The sequence below is a fragment of the Suricata suricatta genome, chromosome 2, assembly GCF_006229205.1.
Source record: "Suricata suricatta isolate VVHF042 chromosome 2, meerkat_22Aug2017_6uvM2_HiC, whole genome shotgun sequence".
NCBI lineage: Eukaryota > Metazoa > Chordata > Mammalia > Carnivora > Herpestidae > Suricata > Suricata suricatta.
The window spans coordinates 125,168,515-125,183,132 of NC_043701.1; the positions used below are offsets into that span (position 1 = coordinate 125,168,515).

The 14,618-nt window shown below is 34.0% G+C and overlaps 1 protein-coding gene across 1 annotated transcript in view; it reads right to left on the bottom strand.

The window, feature by feature from the left end:
* Positions 1-1,839: 1,839 nt before the first annotated feature.
* RTKN2 (rhotekin 2) overlaps positions 1,840-14,618 on the bottom strand; it is a 71,429-nt gene continuing 58,650 nt past the window's right edge. Inside the window, exons 10-12 of the mRNA XM_029931741.1 lie at positions 10,435-10,600; positions 6,064-6,171; positions 1,840-4,772 (exon numbers count right to left, since the gene is read on the bottom strand). Of these exons, the coding sequence (XP_029787601.1) occupies positions 4,237-4,772; positions 6,064-6,171; positions 10,435-10,600 (810 nt within the window). The 3' untranslated portion in view covers positions 1,840-4,236. The remainder of the gene's footprint in view (positions 4,773-6,063; positions 6,172-10,434; positions 10,601-14,618) is intronic.

Below are 14,618 nucleotides of genomic sequence, written 5' to 3' on the forward strand. Positions count from 1 at the left end.
AAGTAGTACAAGTTACTGGGTATGTCTTTCTCTGATTGAACTGATTTTGCAAGAGTTCACGTCTATCAATCCAGTACAGGCGGGTATCTAAAGAAAAAGCTAGCAAATGTCTTCATAAACCAGTTCTTTTAATGTATATAAGTTTTAATCACATGACCTTGGCTTCCTTACCAATTGTTGGTTCCTGAAAAAATATATACCCATAAGAGAATACATTTTAATCCAGATGACTGACCTACATTTAATTAAAAAATAAAAATGAGAGGCACCTGGACGGCTCAGTCAGTTAAGCATCCAACTTTGGCTCAGGTCATGTCTTGCAGTTTGTGAGTTCGAGCGCCACATCAGGCTTGCTGCTTGCTCTCAATGCATAGCCCACTTCTGATCTGTCCCCTTCTCCCTCTGGGCCGCCCCCACTTGTGCTTTATCTCTCTCAAAAATAAAACATTAAAAAATTAATAAAAAGGTAAAAAATTAAAATTACAGGGTGCCTGGGTGGCTCAGTCAGTTAAACCTCCTACACTTGATTTTGGCTCAGGTCATGATCTCACGGTTCTGAGATCAAGTGCCACGCTGGGCTCTACACTGATAGTGTGGAGCCTGCTCAGGATTCTTTTTTTCTCTCTCACTGCAACTCTCCTGCTTGCACAAGCTCTCACTCTCTCAAAATAAATAAACTTAAATAAAATGAATAAAAATTACAAAAATGCCAATTATACAAGCATGTTATAGAAAATAACACATGCTACCATATTTTCAAATTAAATCTTGTCTTTTAAAACTTCAAAGGTAATACCCTTTCTAGTGTTAACTAAAGATATGCATGATCCCAGATAAACTGTTTTTTCAGATAACTACTATTAGCAGAGTTACATTAAACATGCAAACATTTAAAAATAGTGATGCTTTTGAAATTTAAGTGCACCAAGTCAACTACTTTGTAGTTTAAGACTAATAGAACCCTGCGTAAATGGTCATCAGTTAAAGTTTAATTGCTGTTCAATAATTCACTCATAAAAAGATGAATTTTGATAAATTCTGACCACAGGGACAGATATTTTCTGGCCAAAGCACTCCTCTTCTTGCTCATGGTACAGCATTCTATCTGTATCTAGTACATTCCTTCATTCCTGGTAACACAGGTGATTACATTCAACTGGCATTTAACATAAATTGCATCAAACTGCCCTGTAATTTCATTTTGGACTGAATTAATTAACTTCTCAGTAGGTGACTGAGGTGCTGAACATAAGCCTAAGGAAATACTTGACTGCTTAACCTACCTTAGATGAATTGTCTCTAACTCAAGGCAGTTTCTATTTTTAATAAATACTAGAAAAATTTATTTAGTAGAATCTTAAAGGGTAAAGATAAGGCATTTATAATAAATGGAATTAGTTTTCCACATACATGCACATCCATTTAAAAGAAGTCAGGGGGCACTGCAGATAGTTAAAAAGGATTTAACCAAACTCACCAAGAGCTGGCATGCCTGATATTTTGAAAGGCCATTTACCTTAGGAGGGGTATGTTTCCAAGAACAAGATGGCTTCTTTGTCCTTGGCAAGATGTTTAAATAAAAAGCTCACCACTTTGTAGCAAGTAAAAATAATACTATCTTAATGCTGTTGTAAGTAGTTTATATCCCAGAGTTTGAAATGTAAATGTAATTTTCTAAGACATTATCTTCAGATTATCAGAATTATCATATCATAAAATATCTATTCTTTTTTCTCTAATTATTATTACCAAGATCTGACAGCTAACTCTTTGTTTTCAAGTTTATAGTCTTCATATATCAAGAAACAAATTAAAAGGAAAAAGAATGGAAAAGCCAGCTCATAAAAAGCTGAAATGTCTTTTATTACACGACATATTTTTTATCTGTCATAAACTTCCGGTTTAGGAAATGCGAAAACAAATACTTCTTTTGACGAACTCTTTGACAAAGTGTTTAAGTATTTTTAGATTTTTTTAACTGTGGAAGGAAGGAAGGAAGGGAGTAAGATGGAAATAAGGGAGGGAAGTGAATGAACATTTAATGAGCACAACATTAAAGGAAGCGAAGTGGAGCCTTCAGCCAGATTTCGAAGCTGCGTAGCCTCCAGTGAGGCGGAGCCCCAGCAGCAGCCGGAATAACTGGGGGAGGGAGGCGGCCCCGGTCAGGCTTCACATAAACGGTTCTGGCAGGAAGGGCTTCAGCCTTGTTTCAAAGTGCCCCACTGAGGGCACAACTGCTAGGTGGTTTCTCTAGGAATACATTCTCTCCAGTACACCTTAAATCCTTCCTGATGTAATATGCATGAGGAAATGACAAGAATATAATTTGGAAGTTTTAACACTGGTTGTTATAAGGAAGGCTTCAACTTTAAAAAAAAAAAATGCTTAGATGCCAGTTTCAGAAACAATTTTGCCTGCAGCATCTTCTAGCTCAATAATTTGGTGGCAATGACAGTCACCAATGCTGTCAAACACAGCAGTGAGATTTAAAAAATAAACAAAAATTCAAACAATAATATCCTGTAGATTTTTAATACGTCCTTTACTGATTTGGCAACCACAAGAGAAATTGGAGAGGCTTCTAGTCAGAAAACACAAATTAATCCTACCTCTGCAGGTTTTCATACACGTGACTGTCTCTACCCCCTCTAAGGCATGCATACGGGCTTCCTTCTCATCAAATACTACATCTGTCCTGGTGTTCACAGTCACCAAAGACCTTTTGTGTCATTACTCCCTCGAGCTGCAATTCTGACTAGGAGGCCCGGGCAAACACAAAAGTAACCTGGCAGTTACATCATTCTCTATAAATGAAAAAAGACTGCTATCTAAAAATAATGAAAGGCTCCATTTAAATTAATGTTATTTTTTGTCAAGTATTCATTTTACTTTGTAATAATGTAGTTCTGATCCAAATAGAGTTCTCATGAGCTTTAAAAAGATCTCTAGAGATTATACGCAGGCCAGTAATTTAATTCTTGTATTTTTATTTCTTACAATGACATTTAGGGTTCAGTGTGATTTCGCATTTTTTGGTGCTGTTGCTGACACCTTATGGAAACTGTTTTATTTGAAAATTCTGATTCGATTTTTAAAACTGTTCAGTTCTTGTTTAGAAGAAGCATTATTATTTAAAAAATGGAGTTTTTGTTCCTTAAGGTATTCATCCTCTTTGCTGTTGATTTCATAATCCTGTTCGGGTCACTATGATTAGTTGCTATGGAAATTACCTCCTATGGAAATGATTCCGATGTCATTGTTGTAAGAATATGACTTTTAATGAATAATATCAATAGCAGACATCAACGCTTACTAGAAAAAAGGAAACTTAATTAAAATGTTTTAAAAGGATTAATTCTGAAAATTATCATCATGGCCAACTTTTCTGATATTTTTGAATTGGCCATCTGCTTTTTAAATAAGCATTAAATGAATTTTAAGGTGTTAATCAGCTACTCACTTCCCCAAATTCCAATGTCACAATGGAAATTAGCACCATGCATAGAAAAGTGGAAATAAAGAACATTTCATTTACCTTTCCTCTAAACTAATAAATGTTATGCTTCACCATATGAGAGTTAATGTCAACAGGATTTCAGGGCTCATCAAGGAAACAACTTTGAATAGCACATTATAAATCCCCTTTAAAGATGAAGAATTTAATATTCCAAAATTTATCCCAGGAATTTCAAAGGTCAGTGAGTTAACTAGTGAGTTAAACAATAGATGAGAGCCAATGAACCATTAGATGAGAATTCCAGAACGCTAAGAAGAAATTTTCTTGGGTGGATTCTGTAATTTGTGGTTTGAATAAAACTTTTGAAACATTCCATTAGTATTAAAATTCTCACAATGAGAATGTGGCTCAGATTTAACACATTTTAAGTTACTAGACAGTCTCTCCCCAAAGAAATTTTAATGCCTTCTTCTGCCTAGTGCTTGCTCACTGCTGGTACTAATTTAGGAATAAATTAACCCTTCCCACAATTAGGATATTGTCTAGAAACTGCCTCTTGCACTCTACTGGGGAAACCACTTATGTTCGGAAAATCAGAAGTAAAAGAGAAATCCATTTCTTCATTATAAAACATTTTTTATACTTAATAGCCTATTAATTATTGATGTAAATCACTATCATATTTACTAACATAATTACATATTACTATATCTCCAGTGCTTCTGAAGTAAGCCTAACAGCTATAGATTTTGTTAAATGTTTTATACATTAAGGGTTTTCTATACGTGTGCTTGCAACCAAGATCTAGGGTCCAAAATGTCTTTGATAGATTTCTGCCTTGGAGCTGGCACTGGCTTGGCTTCAAAATTGGTTTTAGTGTCTGGGAGTCCACCATCAGTTAAATTATTTTTCCTGGCAGGGAGAAGTTTTCGAGGAGCAGCCATTGGTTTCTGTAAGTGATGCATTAGGGTTGATAATTTGGTATCCAAAGGTGAGGCCCAAGATACACTTGTTTTTTCCCAGTTGTCCTTAACCAATTGGTCGGTGTGGCTCTGTGTTTTTAAGCTGAGTGGAGCTCTAGCAGGAGGAGGAAGGGGAGCACGTCTCTTTTTCCCTTTCCCGTCATGTAACTGCTTGCTTGCAGGAGAGAACGCCTTTTTCTGGATAACCACTTGATGATTACCATCAAAGAGGCTGGCCCACAGAGGTGGTGAGGGTTCTTCATGCTGACCAGTAAGACACTGTCCATTTGTCTCCTCAAGTTTTTTTTGTGTGGTCTCAGGTAAACTTTCAAGTTTTATAGGTGAATCAATGCCTGTAATAATTTTAAGGAAAAAAATGCATGGGGAAGCTTCAGAAGCTGTGTGCACTTTGAAGTCAGTTGTTTTCTACACTAACATCTATAACAGACAAAACACACATGAAAAGCAAGTGACTTGGGTTTTTGTTATTGTTGTTTTAAAGCATTTACTTATAAAAATAACCCTACTCCTACCAACAGAATTAAAAACTAAGGAGATCATTCACTGTGCACTGCACACACACCCAAACACACACACAACGTTCCTAAATAAATGAGGAAAACCCAGCTTTCAAAGGAGAAAGGAGTACAGTTACATAGATTTTTCAGTTCTGTAGATTAAGTATTTATTAAATAACATTTCTTGTATTTAAAATCCACTCTGATTTCTAGGTAAGAGTGAATTTCCTTTTTATAAAACCCTGATATGTAACTGGGACAAATATAATGGGATTAGTATCATTTCCTGTAGACTAGCAAAAGTCTCTGTTCCTAGAGAAAAAAATCAAAACCAGAAACCCGAGGACACATTTTGGAGATAAGAATGCTGGATGAATTTTTCCTTGGGAAAAGTAAGAGAATAGAGACTTGCATATTGCATAATATAATCATGTCCTATAATTTATTAAATAAATCACTGGTATTTTCAAATGTGTTAACCCAAATCTATCATTTTTCATCTAACATTTTAAAGTAATGTAAACTATATGTTGGTGGCAAAATAGACTAAAATTTAGTGTTGACCTGTGCTCACTGCACTGTTCATTCAGGCAATCCAATGAAGATAAATAAATACCCTTCCAAGTGTGAGAAAATGGAATATTAATGAGTCTAGAAATTCAAAATTTTCCAAAGCATTAAATTTAATGAAAATTTTTGACCTGAGATGAAAGAACACTTCCATTTACTAGTATTCATTTATCAACATTACCTTAAAGCAAATTTAATAAAATGTAGAAAAAATTATAGGACATGATTATATTATGCAATATACAAGTTTACATTTTCAGAATTTTCATAAACTACTCTGCTAATATTTATTTTAAGTGCACCTTTATTCATTTTGAAGCCTTAACATTTTTGTTTGATCTTAAGCATTCAAACTATGAAAAATGTGTATTCATTAATTTTGTATTAATTCATCTATTAAACATGAGTTCCTCAGTCTATAATCATAGTCTTTTTTCATTCGTTTTGACTGTGCCCTGAAAATTTTAGCATTTTAATGTCAACAGAATAAGCTGCTTGAGTATGGACAATGTTGTTTTTGTTACCCTGAAGCTTAGAAAAGACAAACCCCACTTACTCATATCATGGTAGACTGAGGTCGCCTCTTTTGTCAAGAACAAAGGTGGTTTCCGTGGTGACATAATCTCAATTTTCATAAGTTCTTCACAACAATGCTTCCATTGGCCTAAGCAAGACAGGAAAAGGCAGTCTAGTTTAAAACATAAATGTGAAGACGTATACTTCATTTTCAAAAGATATCAACATATTTTTTTTGCTGTGAAAAATAACAGTGAATTTATAAAACATTGCCTTAAGGAAGCCACAAAGGTCTAATACTACCGATGATTTTATAGTCCACATGTGAGCATAAAAGTAATCTATTTTAAGAATAAAGTTCTGTGCATAGACATAGGAAGCTAAGATCTCTAGGGTACTAAATACTGTACTATTTCACTAGTAATGATCGATAACTAAAATTTCTATTCGTGGCAAAAGTTGGCACAAGTTCTCCTCTTTTGAATATTAAATAAAAACACCCAGTATAAGACATGTGAAAGGTAAAAATCAACTGAAATAAAGTTAGAAGCAGTGCGTCTCAAAATGGTTTTAACTTTGAAAATTCTAAGAAATAAGAATTGCTTATTTAACAATTATTTCTTCAAGTAATTATGCTTTTCAAATATCATCTAACTCTAGAAAAATGCTGTATTTTCATTCAGGTAAAAGGTATATAAAAGCCCGTAACAATAAAAACACATCACTCCAAATTCTAACTGGCTCTAATTAATTCAGGAAGGATACTTTAAATAAACGCATTAGCTACTAGGAATAAAAAATACTCTTAAATAAGCTGTTTTAAATTTAAAAATGTGAACATTAACTTTTCTTTTAATTATGTTTTATTATTTTCATCTTAAAATTCTCAGATGAATCTCTTCTAAGTGGTGGATATAAACAACTTAACCTCTCCGTGTTTATTGTGCACCTACACACTGGGTAACAACTGTGCTGGAAACCAGGTATCTCTGCATTTATTTTATAAAAACAAGTTACTGAGGCTTGCTATTCTTATACTCTATCTTACATCTGTAGAAAAGTAAGTGTCATACACATATGTGTCTTTTGGAATGATTTATGATCTATATTTCTCTCCTTTTTATTATATTTTCAATATCCAATTTAGTTACTTTCAATAGCTTAAAATGAAAGACATTTACATTTAGTCAAATTATCTATTCAATTTTGTTTTTTCAAATCTAGTATACAGCCATGGTTATATGGTAATATGCATAAATGTTAAGTCCATCACCTTAAATAGTTAAGAAACATAAAAAACCTTTTAGTGTGTTTTATTACAATGCTAAGTATAGAATATGGCAAAAAATTCAAAATAGCCCACACAGCATCTCAGAGAGAGAACGAAATCTTGAATTTGAGGCTTCAAAGGTTGCTCTGCAGAATTTAAATCTAGTAGGATCTGAGATCTGATAACTTATTCCTCCCCTCCACTTCCTTTTTTAGATAAATATATAAAAGCCAGCTTTTCCTTCTTGGGGGCAGAAAAAAATTAAGGTCTTATCTACTGGAAAAATAACGAAATACTTTAAGCTAGCAAACATTTCTTCATCAAATCTTAGGCAAATTACAAAGTGCCATATTTTTTCTATATTGATAGATTAAAACTGTTCATTGTTAAAGTGGTAGCAGAATATTAATCGTGTTGAAAACTGGAATATAAAGCCATTTTATCCATGTGTAACTGAAGTCAGAGGTACAAGTGTGGAATGTTCACTGGTCAATTTTACAATGGAAATCAGTGAATAAATTAGTATGCAAAGTTACACGTGACACCACATGCTGACATAAAAATAAAGGCCTCAGTATGAAATATTAAATTGCTATGTTGTCTTCACATAAAATCTGTCTACTGGAGGTGTTTACCATAATATTTGTTATAATGTTCCCAGTCAAAATGATCTGTTATGCTCAGCTGCTTATGTTGACTGAATACGGATATTATTAAATACCTGAAACAAGTTTATCTTTGACTCACCACTCCTACTCCTTTTGATTATCCAGAGCAGTGTCATTCCCTTTACATGTTTTTCAGCTCTCAAGTAGTAAAAATTAGCTATTACATCCCCCTTGGCTCCAACCTCCACTTTCCATTCTTCTCTGTTCTTCTACAGGCTTAGTGCCATTAATGTTTTCTCATGATTTTTAATCTTCTCACTATCTCAATTTTCTTCTCTTAAGCAGAATCAAATAATTAAAATTGGCTCTAAATATTAAATGACTCTCAGTTTATTCTGCCTTGAATATCCATCCTGTACTTTGTTCTATATATAACATTTCCCCTAAGATCACAATAGGCTACACTTACCATTAGGAAGGTAAAAAAAATTTAAAGTACAAGTCAATCTTTAGGATTTCCATCTTTGCTTCATTCACAATGAATTATTTTGTAAAAATGTTTATTTTTGAGAAATAAACATTTTAAACATAAAACATTAAAAATAAATGTTTATTTATTTTTGAGAAAGAGAGAAAGAAAGAGGGAGACAGAGAATCCCAGGCACTGGTTAGTACAGAGCCTGAAGCCTGATGTGGGGCTTGAACCCATCGACAAACTGTGAGATCATGACCTGAGCCAAAATCAAGAGTCAGGCATTCAACTGACTGAGCCATCCAGGTGCCCCATACACAATAAATTGTAAAATGCAAATCTAATAGAATTTAAACTTTAAAAACTAGATAAATTGGCAGATTTTATCCACAAACCATTAAATACTAAAGAAGTAGCCAGATCTGAGAACCTAGTTGTCATCACTTTCTTATTTCAACAGTAATATCACGAGATTGATAACCCTCCAACTCCCTATTTTTGCATGATAAATTATTTTATGTAATCTGGAGAATAAAAACATGAGATCATCTAGAAGTAGTTGATATCCAGACTATAACATTCTGCATGTTTACCTTCTCTTACCCTCCATTCCTGTTTTTATACACACAAACATTTTTATAGAATCACTTCTAAAAATAATACAGTCTTTGGAAGACAAACTCTCTGAGGCAGAGCATTTAGGAAAGCAGTTAAAATTTCAGATGTGATCAGCAAAGGAAAGGAAGTTGTTGTCTTTTAAGCTACGTATCTAAGATCAGTTGAAATTAAAAAAAAAAAAAAAAGTAGTGCATGCTGATAAGCATGGAACAAATATTCAAACGTCTACTGTGTGCCTAGGGATAGTACTTAAGAAAAACAAGTCCTAAATAATTCCAGAAGGCTATAGAGGGAGCCCTCTGGTTTCCTGGAGTAAACCAGAAATCTCATCAGGCCTCAATTTTCTCTACTTTAGAGCAGAGGGAAATAGTTTCTGCCCTATTGGGCTGTTGTGAGAAATAAATGCAGCCATATGGTATGTGGAAGTTAATCAATAAGTTCAGTTCCCCTTTTTGCCCTCTCCCCAACAATCACTATAATACTTGACCAGGCCATGGATCACACTAGGCTTATAAAATTAATCTGAGGACAAGAGGTATTAACTCCTTTATAAAGTTCCCCAAAACAGCTCATTAAGAAGTCCTAATATTTCTGTAGGATTATTTCTAGGAGTTGCAGAAATAACTTTGATCATTTGGAAATGGCTATCCTTTGTAATTCTATTAAATAAAGCATTCTAAAGATATAAAATATTGGTTGAATCTAACAGTGGGCTTAGTTTGACTAGAACTAGCCCTTAGCAACAGTCTACATTTATACAAGTGGTCTCCTACTACCCGTCACCCATCGAGCCCATCCCCTACCTCCCTCCTTCCTAGTTCGATATATAATTTCAATATTTTCTTGTTGGTAAAATTCCTCCTTAATTTGAGAATATTAGAACCTCACATATTTTACATAGAACTTTATTATATTACTATCACATTGTTTTTAAAATCATGGGCTCTACTACTGAAACTATATGTATGGTTTAAAAAAAAAGTCTTTGGATGATGTCCAAGATGATATTATAACAAATCTGGAGTTAACAGAAGGTTACATAAAAATGAATTTCCTTCTGAACATTTCAACATTTTAGAATCATCACTAACCTAGAGAAGCTTTTCATTCTCAAATGGCTTGTTGTCCCTTTGATTAAACACACTGCTTTAACCTTTTAAAACCTAGTATTAAAAAAAAATGTGGTCTACTTGTTTTAGGGACCAGAAGAACTTAAAAGTAACAGAGATACTAGGAATTCAAAAGTGTAATAAACTATAGTTAGTCAATCACTGGGGAAGGTTGGGAGAAAAAGGCATCAATGCATTGATGATATACTTTTATTCAAAAGCATACAAAATTCTTGTTACAAATTATAACATTATAATTTTAATATTTAGATTGCTTTGTGTATGCTTTCATGATACATGAATATAATATTATCAAATCCAAAAATTAACTTACTAAGATCAAAAAAATGCTGCCAGAAGGCTTCCATCCATTTCTGGAGATCTTCTCTACTGTCCACTGCAAAGATATGAGTTACAGACTGCCCAGCAACAGGGTTGATGACCGAGAAATTATGAATTTTTTTCTTGGCATTCTTATCCATTGCTCGAATTCTGGTTTCCTAAAAATTAAGACAAAATTAATGTTTTACAAGAGAATATTTTTATAATGAACAAATAAATATTTTACTGCTCACTACCACACTTAGAGCAGATATTCTTATAAATCTTATTGCTATTCATTTAAAATATGGAATTTTGAGAATTTTCAAAATTCAGACTCGGATTGCTGAGTTAAAATAAGCCTTGTATTACAAATAATGTTTCAAAGCATGCCTCATATAGTACTTACATTAAATTACATGAGATTAAAACATAACCTGTTTTGATTTTTCTAAGTAGGAATTTGCTGTCTTTTATACATCTTAAAATTTGCAATAAAGCAAGTATAGCATGTCATAACTGTAATGTGGATTATATTAACTACATTTCCAACAGTAAATAAAATAAAAAGTCAGTAAAGCGTGTTTGTTATTCTAATATTCAGGCATTACATATAGTGTTATCACTTAAAGCAGTAAAACCATAACTTAGTGTTTACTGCAGCAGAGCAGTTAGGTTTTCCCCATTCACATTTATTTCATATGTAACATTCATTTACAAAGCTCACAGCTAAAGACCCATGAAGTACTATAACCTTCATGATGGAAACAATTACTTTTAAAATGCTGAATGCAAGGCTCTCCAACAAAGGCACTGGTTTCATTCATGTTGATAGTGTAAGCTTTCTTCCCAAGTGGTACTAGGGATGACATGTGTCTACAAGTAGAAAGTCTGTTCCCAAGTGACACAGGCACCCCCATGCCACATGACAAGCTAGCAACTATATGTTGTTTCCAAGGAGTTTTGGGGAAAGAAGTCTGGAATAGAACTATCTATTTATGCAACAATAGGGATTTGGCTGCCTGGATAATGAGTGGATTCGAGAGCAGTGCTGTCCTGCACAAAGGAGTAAGTGAGCCACATATGTAACTGAAGATTTTCTAGTATCACATTAGAAAGTAAAATGAAAATGGTGAAAATAATTATGTAATACTGAATTATTACATTATTTTAAAATGCATTTTTATGGGGCACCTGGGTGGCTTAGTCAGTTGAGTGTCTGTCTCTTCATTTTGGCTCAGGTCATCATGATCTTTCAATCTGTGGGTTCAGCCTGAATGCAGAGCCTGCTTGGGATTCTCTCTCCCTCTCTCTATGCACCCCCCTGCTCACATGTGCTCTCTCTCTCTCAAAATAAATAAACATTTTTTTAAAAACTTAAAAAAAATAAAAGGGGCACGTGGGTGGCTCAGTAGGCTGAGCCTCCAACTTCAGCTCAGGTCATTATCTCATAGTCTCTGAGTTTGAGCCGTGCATCCAGCTCTGTGCTGACAGCTCAGAATCGCCAGCCTGCTTTGGATTCTTTGTTTCCCTCTCTCTCTCTCTCTCTCTGCCCCTCCCTCATTTGCCCTCTGTCTCTCTAAAAAATAAAATAAACATTAAAAAATTAAGAAAATAAAATGTTCTTATACAACCCAATACATCCAAAATATTTTAACATGTCAAAATATTTTAGATATTTTATACTTTTTCATTCTAAGTCTCCCAAATCTAGTCTCTATTTCATACTTAAAGTATAAAGTATAAAGTAATATATATTACTTTATATGTATATGTACATATACATATAAAGTAATTATACTTAAAGCACATCTCCATTTGGACCAGTCACATTTTAAGCGTGCAACAGCCACTGGTAGCTAGTGTCTACTGTACTGGTATAACAGTTCTAGAAGAATACATTTAAACCTATTGTAGTGTGTGCAGAAGAGTATTTAGCTAGCTGTTAGAAAAGCTGATTAGGAGTGAGAAGAAATTCCTCACTTCTTTCAGTATTGTGTGAAGAGAAATTGTATATATTCTCACACACCAAAACCAACATACACATATAATGATGTCTATGTGGACAGTAGCAGAGAGTTACAAAGAAAAGCTATCCATTCCTGAAGCATGGGGAAATACGGGCAGATGAGCACTGTATACACTAGTTCCCCTTATCCTCAGTTTGCTTCTTCCTGCAATTTCAGTTGCCCTCAGTCAACTGTGGTCCGCAAGCTGATGATCCTCCTTCTGACACGTCATCAGGTCAGCAGAAGCCTAACGCTTCTACGTCATCACAATGCCTATATCCTCCACCTCACTGTATCTCATCACACAGGCATCCTGTGGTTCCACATCACCACAGGACGGGTGAGTCAGCACAATAAGATATTTTGAGAGACAGAGAGGCCACATTCACATAACTTTTATTGCAGTACACTGTTATAACTATTCTATTCTACTATTAGTTATTGTTGTTAATCTCTTACTGTGCCTAATTTATAAACCAAATTATCAGAAATACATATGTATAGGAAAGCACAGCATATGTAGGGTTAGGTACTGTCTGCAGCATCAGGCATCCACTGGCGGTCTCGGAACATATGCCCTGCAGGTAAGAAGGGACTACTGTAGATGACAGAAGTTCTGTCCTGAAGGAAGAAATTCTTATTCAAAAATCACATGGGAAAAAAATGTATGCGGCATGAAGTAGCAACATAACTTTGAAAATTTGGAGTATCACAAAACATAAGGATTAGTAACCACCTTGGAGACACTGTCATTTTTAAAATGTAGGAATGTGAGTGTCTTCAGAGGATTCTAATGGACTTATGGTCAACATTATAATTTAACGGTCTTTTTATATTCCTATGCCATGGTAATAAACTTTGTGAATAAACTTAATTATTTATACAGTATAAAAACAAAATGGTACCCTAAATGGTATCCTTGCAGGCTGAAAATGCATGTAATCAACCTCTTTAACTATAAAGCTTATTATCACTGCAGAGAATGATTGAAGCTCTAGGAAGAATCTTTAATACATTCTCAATAAGACTTATTGAAGGCTGACTCGGGGAGGAGGGCAGGAGAACTGTCTATTGCTCTCAGTATTAAAAAAAACAATAAAATTGTTGTTGAAATTGTGCTTCTCTCCATCAAATCTATTTTAATACAAATTTCTGACTACCTTTTGTATGTTGGATTAAAATGGATTCAACTTTTAAATAAGGAAAGTGTGATTTTTATAGATGAATATGTACATTTTTAATAATACCAAGATATCATTTCAAATGAAAATAGCTATGTAGAAAATCTGATGAACTAGATCATTTATGTCTTTCTAGGAGAATATAATGCAATAATATATAAAAACTGTACACTATACACTCCATTAGCTCTGAGGACCATAAATATCACTAAATTTTTAAAACATGAGAATCTTTTAAAAGGTGCAAATGAAACAGAAAATAGATCATTTGAATTAACTTCTATATTTTATCACCCAAAATAATTTAAAATTTTTCAACCAAAAAACTGGATGTCAAAGAAAAAGTCATTAAATAAAGTTTCAGATAATGTCAGAAAGCCCATGCAAGCCATTTTTCATACTAGGCAAAGTATCAATAAGAGTTCTTAACACTTCAATGAGGAATGGACTAGAAAACACAAGGTGAACTTCAGGACTGTTACCACTGTGGGCTCACATGATGTTTAGATGAAGGAAGAGTCTCCTCGTAGCAGGATTTGAAAGCAAGAAACTTGGGCATTTTTGCTCCCACTATTTTTAATACCTAGAATAGTCTAAGTAGACTAGGTAGACTAGAATAGTAGACTATTCAATCACTAAGTGATTGAAATATATTTGAAGAATAAATGAATGCGATAGGAGAAGAGCGACTCAGATAATGACAGTTTTAGGTTGACATACTTGGATCCCAGAAATAATCCTAAACCAACACTTTATAGATGAGGAAACTTTTGTTCCAAAATAAGTTTTCCATCTAAAGTCAGAGTTTCCTATCTTGCTTTTTGCTAATCCCAAACCATTTAGTTTATTCGGGAGGTTTTGCAGTCAACTTTTACTGCTCTGTAGATAGATTTGAGACTTCACTGTGAAATTTTAATCCTTGGCTGGATCTACTTTTGTCAGTCAACAAACACTGAACTGCAGCCTTCCACTGGATGACATGGTGGGTACCCAGAGAAGGCCAACTG